Source organism: Leptodactylus fuscus, chromosome 1, assembly GCF_031893055.1.
Source record: "Leptodactylus fuscus isolate aLepFus1 chromosome 1, aLepFus1.hap2, whole genome shotgun sequence".
NCBI lineage: Eukaryota > Metazoa > Chordata > Amphibia > Anura > Leptodactylidae > Leptodactylus > Leptodactylus fuscus.
Window position 1 is genome coordinate 242,726 of NC_134265.1, and position 8,690 is coordinate 251,415.

General features: G+C 48.7%; 2 protein-coding genes across 2 annotated transcripts; both read left to right on the forward strand.

Annotated features, from left to right (window-relative positions):
* Positions 1-1,588: 1,588 nt before the first annotated feature.
* Positions 1,589-2,870, forward strand: LOC142197007 (uncharacterized). The gene is made up of 3 exons (XM_075267015.1): positions 1,589-1,674; positions 1,758-1,949; positions 2,050-2,870. The coding sequence occupies exons 1-3, from the start codon at positions 1,651-1,653 to the stop codon at positions 2,863-2,865; spliced, it is 1,032 nt and encodes a 343-aa protein (XP_075123116.1). The 5' UTR covers positions 1,589-1,650; the 3' UTR covers positions 2,866-2,870.
* Positions 2,871-2,927: 57 nt separating this feature from the next.
* On the forward strand, positions 2,928-8,044 carry LOC142189946 (uncharacterized). The gene is made up of 2 exons (XM_075262265.1): positions 2,928-3,012; positions 5,710-8,044. The coding sequence occupies exons 1-2, from the start codon at positions 2,928-2,930 to the stop codon at positions 7,413-7,415; spliced, it is 1,791 nt and encodes a 596-aa protein (XP_075118366.1). The 3' UTR covers positions 7,416-8,044.
* The last annotated feature ends 646 nt before the right edge of the window (positions 8,045-8,690 follow it).

The following is an 8,690-nucleotide window of genomic DNA, read 5'->3' on the forward strand; positions in this document are numbered from 1 at the left end:
GCAGTTGGACAGGTGTACCTAATAAAGTGGCCGGTGAGTGTATATCTCTGACCTCATCTCCCGCTACCTGCCCACACATAACCTCAGATCCTCCAATGACCTCCTACTCCGCTCTGCCCTCATCCGCTCCTCACACAACCGTCTCCAAGATTTCTCCCGTGCATCCCCCATACTCTGGAACTCCTTACCACGACACATAAGACTGATCCCCACAATCACAGGCTTCAAGAAGGCGCTGAAGACTCCCCTATTCAGGAAGGCCTACACCCCCCAATAACACTATCACCGCACCCCCATCTGTACAGTCTCCCCCTCTCCTTCTGTCTCTACCCCCTTCCCTCATAGACTGTAAGCCCTCGCGGGCAGGGCCCTCTACCCCACTGTGCCAGTCGGTCACTGTTAGTATGATATCTACCTGTATATTCTGTGTATTGTATGTAACCCCCAAATGTACAGCACCTTGGAATTAATGGTGCTATATAAATAAATAATAAATAAATAATAATATTGCCACCATAGGGAAATTTCAGTGTGTTACATTAGCAGCTAATACAGGAACAGGATAATACACAGTAATATATTACAGGACACACATAAGCTGAGGAAGATACTAAAAATCCATAGCAGCTAAGGAAGAAAAGAAAGTAAGAAGACTTCAGGAGCATGTAGTTCTCTGTGCGGAGTGTCTCCGCTTGGTCTGATGTAGATTATAGAGCCTGACCGCGGGCGGGATTGGGGTGAAGCAGTTGGTCGCTGACAGGACTGCGCAGTGCTATTACATACATGGGGTGGGAGTTTCCTTCTGTCACCCCCACACACACACACACACACCTGTACTGGGTCCAGGCGGCTCCCCAGGACAGAGCTGGAGAACATTTCCATTCTATCCTCTCTTTTCCTTTCTCCTTATCAGCAGTCTGGTGAATATATAAGACAAAGTTTCCTCCCTTTTATGCTATTAGTAGTCCTGTGTAGTTCCATGTATGTGAGACTCCTTACTTCAAGTCATTATTTTCCTTCAGGTTCCCAAAGTACAGGACTCCCACTGCTAAAGTCTAAAGACAATGGTCTATGACCCACCAAGGATGGAGGAGGACACAAGCCACATAGCTGCAGAGATGTTACACCTCACCCTAGAGATCGTGGATATTATAACTGGAGAGGTGAGACCTTCACAGGACGTCCCCCCTTATCTCTGACTATAAGAGGTGAAGGAGTCTTAGAGACTATGTACTGATCTGTAGTGTCTCTCTCCATACACAGGTGTACACAGTACTGAAGAAGTCGTCTGGTGAGTCTGTGACATCCCGTGTGTCAGGAGGAGGGAGCCGGGGTCCCATCACAGAGCCAGGAGGAGGAGGGAGCAGGAGCCGGGGTCCCATCACAGAGCCAGGAGGAGGAGGGAGCAGGAACCGGGGCCCCATCACAGAGCCAGGAGGAGGAGGGAGCAGGAGCCAGGGTCCCATCACAGAGTCAGGAGGAGGGAGCAGGAGCCGGGGCCCCATCACAGAGCCAGGAGGAGGAGGGAGCAGGAGCCGGGGCCCCATCACAGAGCCAGGAGGAGGAGGGAGCAGGAGGTGGGGCCTCATCACAGCCCCTCCCCCTCTCTCCCTGATACATGAGCAGAAGATTCTAGAACTCACCAACAAGATGCTGGAGCTGCTGACTGGAGAGGTGACACTGCTGGGAATGCTGGGAAATTCTCCAGTAACAGCACTGGAGGGCTCGGGGTGATGACTGTATCATTGTGTTGTCAGGTTCCTATAAGGTGTCAGGATGTCGCTGTCTATTTCTCCATAGAGGAGTGGGAGTATTTAGAAGGACACGAGGATCGGTACAAGGAGGTCATGATGGAGAATGACCCACCAAGGATGGAGGAGGACAGAAGCCACATAGCTGCAGAGATGTTACATCTCACCCTAGAGATCGTGGATATTATAACTGGAGAGGTGAGACCTTCACAGGACGTCCCCCCTTATCTCTGACTATAAGAGGTGAAGGAGTCTTAGAGACTATGTACTGATCTGTAGTGTCTCTCTCCATACACAGGTGTACACAGTACTGAAGAAGTCGTCTGGTGAGTCTGTGACATCCCGTGTGTCAGGAGGAGGGAGCAGGAGTCGGGGCCCCATCACAGAGCCAGGAGGAGGAAGGAGCAGGAGCCGGGGCCCCATCACAGAGCCAGGAGGAGGAGGGAGCAGGAGCCGGGGCCCCATCACAGAGCCAGGAGGAGGAGGGAGCAGGAGCCAGGGCCCCATCACAGAGCCAGGAGGAGGAGGGAGCAGGAGCCGGGGTCCCATCACAGAGCCAGGAGGAGGAGGGAGCAGGAGCCGGGGCCCCATCACAGAGCCAGGAGGAGGAGGGAGCAGGAGCCAGGGCCCCATCACAGAGCCAGGAGGAGGAGGGAGCAGGAGCCGGGGTCCCATCACAGAGCCAGGAGGAGGAGGGAGCAGGAGCCGGGGCCCCATCACAGAGCCAGGAGGAGGAGGGAGCAGGAGCCAGGGCCCCATCACAGAGCCAGGAGGAGGAGGGAGCAGGAGCCGGAGTCCCATCACAGAGCCAGGAGGAGGAGGGAGCAGGAGCCGGGGCCCCATCACAGAGCCAGGAGGAGGAGGGAGCAGGAGCCGGGACCCCATCACGGAGCCAGGAGGAGGAGGGAGCAGGAGCCGGGGCCCCATCACAGAGCCAGGAGGAGGAGGGAGCAGGAGCCGGGGCCCCATCACAGCCCCTCCCCCTCTCTCCCTGATACATGAGCAGAAGATTCTAGAACTCACCAACAAGATGCTGGAGCTGCTGACTGGAGAGGTGACACTGCTGGGAATGCTGGGAAATTCTCCAGTAACAGCACTGGAGGGGGAGGGGTGATGACTGTATCATTGTCTTGTCAGGTTCCTATAAGGTGTCAGGATGTCGCCGTCTATTTCTCCATGGAGGAGTGGGAATATTTAGAAGGACACATGGATCAGCACAAGGAGGTGATGATGGAGGATCAGTGGCCCCTAACGTCACCGGGTAAGAGGAGACATTTATATGGGCACAGGCACAGTCTGACGTTAGGAGTTATAAGAGTTCACCACGTACTGGTTAGGTCCTTTTCTAGTTGTTTTGGTGGTAGGGTCAGGATGTCGCTGTCTATTTCTCCATGGAGGAGTGGGAGTATTTAGAAGGACACTAGTAGGGAGAGGCTGTGGATGGCGCATAATCTAGAATGGACCTGGTAGAGGCTGTGGATGTTGCATATCTAGACTGGACATGGGGATGGCTGTGGATGGTGCATATCTAGACTGGACATGGGGGAAGCTCTGTATGGTGTGTATCTAGACTGATCCTGGGGGAGGCTGTGCATGGTGCGTATCTAGACTGGACCTGGTAGAGTCTGTGGATGGTATATATCTAGACTGATCCTGGGGGAGGCTGTGCATGGTGCGTATCTAGACTGATCTTGGGGAAGGCTGTGCATGGTGCGTATCTAGACTGGACCTGGTAGAGTCTGTGGATGGTATATATCTAGACTGATCCTGGGGGAGGCTGTGCATGGTGCGTATCTAGACTGGACCTGGTAGAGTCTGTGGATGGTATATATCTAGACTGATCCTAGGGGAGGCTGTGCATGGTGCGTATCTAGACTGGACCTGGTAGAGTCTGTGGATGGTATATATCTAGACTGATCCTGGGGGAGGCTGTGCATGGTGCGTATCTAGACTGGACCTGGTAGAGTCTGTGGATGGTATATATCTAGACTGATCCTAGGGGAGGCTGTGCATGGTGCGTATCTAGACTGGACATGGGGTAGGCTGTGCATGGTGCGTATCTAGACTGGACATGGGGGAAGCTCTGTATGGTGTGTATCTAGACTGATCTTGGGGGAGGCTGTGCATGGTGCGTATCTAGACTGATCCTGGGGGAGGCTGTGGATGGTATATATCTAGATTGGACATGGGGAAGACTGGATGGTGCGTATCTAGACTGGACATGGGGGAGGCCGTGCATGGTGCGTATCTAGACTGGACATGGGGGAGGCCGTGCATGTTGCGTATCTAGACTGGACATGGGGGAGGCCGTGGATGGTGCGTATCTAGACTGGACATGGGGGAGGCTGTGGATGGTGCGTATCTAGACTGTACATGGGGGAGGCTGTGGATGGTGCGTATGTAGACTGGACATGGGGGAGGCTGTGGATGTTGCGTATCTAGACTGGACATGGGGGAGGCTGTGGATGGTGCGTATCTAGACTGATCCTGGGGGAGGCTGTGGATGGTGCGTATCTAGACTGGATATGGGGGAGGCAGTGGATGGTATATATCTAGATTGGACCTGGGGAAGACTGGATGGTGCGTATCTAGACTGGACATGGGGGAGGCCGTGCATGGTGCGTATCTAGACTGGACATGGGGGAGGCCGTGCATGGTGCGTATCTAGACTGGACATGGGGGAGGCTGTGCATGGTGCGTATCTAGACTGATCCTGGGGGAGGCTGTGGATGGTGCGTATCTAGACTGGATATGGGGGAGGCAGTGGATGGTATATATCTAGATTGGACCTGGGGAAAACTGGATGGTGCGTATCTAGACTGGACATGGGGGAGGCCGTGCATGTTGCGTATCTAGACTGGACATGGGGGAGGCCGTGCATGTTGCGTATCTAGACTGGACATGGGGGAGGCCGTGGATGGTGCGTATCTAGACTGGACATGGGGGAGGCTGTGGATGGTGCGTATCTAGACTGTACATGGGGGAGGCTGTGGATGGTGTGTATCTAGACTGGAGCTGAGAGTGGCCAAGTAGGAGATTAGTAGAGAAATAGCTAATGAATTGAGCATGATATTTTGGAGAATGGAAGAATATGTTGGAATGGAATGACTCCTTATTGGACTGTCTTTCAGGGGTTCTGGGTGCAGCTCCAACGTGAAAGTCTGTGATGAGACAAACTTTTTGATTTCTGGATGCAGACATTAAATGTTGCTCAGCTTTGGTCATTGTATGTGACTATTCTTATAGTTAGTTAAGTAACTGATATCAGTATTGTGGTCCATCGCTGGCTGCATGTCATTGGCTCACTCCTTTACTTAGAGGATCTTTCACCATCTAGGGCACATGTGGTTTAATACACCGCTAGAATTTCGACAGAGCGCTGAATTCAGGGCACTATTGGCTTTTCCGTTCTGTGCCCTCCGTGAAGAGCTAACAGTGGCGGTACCATAGCTCTTTACTGTCAGAAGGGCATTTCTGACAGTCAGACAGGAACGCCCTTAGTCACAGCAGCGTCTATAGCGCTGTACTGCGAGAGGGGGTGAGGAACGCCCCCCACCCTCCTCCTGATAGTACCCGTCCATAGACGAGTACTGGGCGGCGTTCCTCACTGCTCAGCGTCATGGTTGGGTGGTAAGCAACGTCCCCTCTCACAGTGCAGCGCTATCGATGTTGCTGTTAGGAAGGGTCTTTGTGACAGTCAGAAACGCCCTTCTGACGGTGAAAGTCTACGGTACTGGCACCGATAGCTCTTCACCGGGGACACAGAACGAGAAAGCAGATAGTCCACTGAATTGAGCGCACTGTCGGCTTTGTAGCGGTGTATTACACCACATGTGCCCCAGATGGTGAAAGGTCCTCTTTAACACTTCTGGGTGTTCTGTAGTTGTATACATGTATTGCTTATTGTTTAAGGCATAAATTGTAAGATAGCAATTATTTTTAAAAATTACTTTTTTAGGAGAAGACTGGAGAAGAGGCTCCCATGGACATGTCCGTTCTTCTGCTTATTCTGAAGGAGAAGATAACCAACCACAGATCAGTGAAAAGACAACTGGTCATGGATTGGGGAAAAGTGTAACATGTTCTGAATGTGGGAAACAGTTTAAAAAGAAATCGAATCTCTCCATCCACCAGAGAATTCACACAGATGAAAGGCCATTCTCATGTTCAGAATGTGAGAAATCTTTTACTAGGAAATCAGCTCTTGAGGAACATCAGAGAATTCACACAGGCGAGAAGCCATTTTCATGTTCAGAATGTGTGAAATGTTTTACTAGGAAATCACATCTTATTGGACATCAGAGAACTCACACAGGAGAAAAGCCATTTTTGTGTTTGGAATGTGGAAAATGCTTTATGCGTAAAGACTGTCTTGCCAGGCATCAAAGAATTCACACAGGAGAGAAGCCATATTTATGCTCTGAATGTGGGAAAAGCTTTAGTCATAAGTCAAACCTTTTTGAACATCTGAGAACTCACACAGGGGAGAAGCCATATTCATGTTTGGAATGTGGGAAATGCTTTATGCGAAAAGATTCTCTTCTGGAACATGTTAGAGGTCACACTGGGGAGTTGTCATATTCCTATCTTGAAGGCGGGGGCCATTTTAGTCAGAAATCAAACCTTTTGGAAGATTTAAGGGTTCACACAGGAGAAAAGCTGTTTTCATGTTGTGATTGTGGAAAACATTTTAAAAAGAAATATAATCTCTCCATGCACAAGAGAATTCACACCAATAAAAGACCATTTTCATGTTCAGACTGTGGAAAATCTTTCACTAGAAAATCAAACCTTGTTGGACATGAGAGAACTCACACAGGAAATAAACCATTTTTATGTCTGGAATGTGGAAAGTGGTTTAAACTGAAACATCATCTTGAGAGGCACCAAGGAAGTCACACAGGAGAGAAGCCCTTCTCATGTCCTGAATGTGGGAAATGTTTTACTCAGAAATCAGATCTTAGTAAGCATCAGAGAATTCACACAGGAGATACGCCATTTTCATGCCCAGACTGTGGGAAATGTTTTACTCAGAAATCAGGTCTTATGCAGCATCTAAGAAGTCACACAGGGGAGAAGCCATATTCATGTACAAAATGTGGAAAATGTTTCACAAGGAAATCACATCTCCTCGAACATGAGAGAATCCACACCGGAGATAAATCATGTTCATGTGGCGAGTGTGGTGACATTTGTAAGATGAAACATTATTTTATGAGACATCAGCAAAATGGAACAGGGGAAAAGCCATTTTTTTGTTCGGAATGTGGGAAATGTTTTAGCCAGAAGTCACATCTTATTAGACATCAGAGTGTTCACACAGGGAAGAAGCCATACTCATGCTCAGAATGTGGGAAATGGTATTGCCACAAATCTTGTCTTGTCATACATGAGAGAAATCACACAGGGGGAAATGCATTTTCTTGTTTGGATTGTGGCAAATGCTTTATGCTTAAAGAGTCTCTTGTGGATCATCTAAGAACTCACACAGAAGAGAAGCCATATTCATGTTCTGAATGTGGGGAATGCTACATGCTGAAAGGTCATCTTGAGAGACATCAGAGAATTCACACAGGAGAGAAGCCATACTCATGCTCAGAATGTGGAGAATGTTTTCTCCAGAAATCAATTCTTGTTCGCCATCTGGCAACTCACAGCCTGTAGCTATGTCAGTTAGAAATGAGTGGAGGAAAGAAGTGTAGTAGATGTGGAGCTCTGCTGTAGGGCCTGTTTACTCAGGAAGCCTAGAAAAGATAGACAATGGAAAACAGGAACTTGTATAGCGCCACCTTCTGGAAGGTAGCTCTCTTTGCATTAACATATGGTTTTCTATTACAATTAAAAGGAGTTCTTAGACCCTAAAGCAACAATAATGATGGGTAAGGCCTATAATACAAGCAGAAGTATAGTGGCCACAAACCAATGGTACAATGAAGCAATAATGACTGGTGGCAGACACAAGTTACCAGATCTGCCTACAGTCAGATCTATGATACAGGCCAAGGCTAAAAGATATCTTTCACCTCTAAAAGGGCAACATTGGGCTGCAATTTCAGAGGACAGTCAGAACCCCTGGCGTATTAGGCCTCCATCTGATGAACCTGAGATTTAGAGTTAAGGATGTCTCCTATTAATCCCTAATGACAAGTACTGTAATAATATGGCGCTGTCTTCTGAATTAACGGACTATTACAGGTTATTCTGTTACCAACCAGCCGATGTCATATACCGATCTGTCTGATCAGTGACCTCAGACTGTAGGAGCCACGTTCTTGGTTGATCCTGTCCACAACTCATGGGCTGACCTGTATACAACTTCATGTGAAAAAAATGAATAGAATTCAAAAAATAAATAAATTCCATGAAGCGTCTTTTCCTATATAAAATAACTTATGTATTGTTTTTAGTTTTTCTTTGTTTACATATTGATATCACCGCATCTATGAACAACCCTTAAAACAATACACGTGATATAATAACAATACATTTTATGTCTATACCACCAACATACTCCACAGCGCTGTACAATTTGTGGGGTTCAAGTACAGACAGAGATATTACAGAGAAATAGTCACTTCACACACTGGGACTGAGGGCCCTGCTCACAAGAGCTTACAATCTATGAGGTAGAGCGGGTGACACAAGAGGTAGCAGGGGCGGCATCAGAGGTAGCAGGGGGTGATATAGGAGGTAGCAGGGGCGGCATTGCTTATACAGGGGTCAGACACTTCTGTAATAGAGGTGACTGTCATTACACATATAGAAAGCTGTAGGAGCCGTCACCAGTCGTTTCCTGTATGTGCTGATGGGGCCTGCATATATAAAGTTAGCCTGATATGGCATCATATCATGTGGGGTAATGTGGGAACAGTGGAGGGTTTGTTTTAGGGGTTCTAATTACAATAGGGAAGGGTTACATTAGGACATGTGATGGGCCGG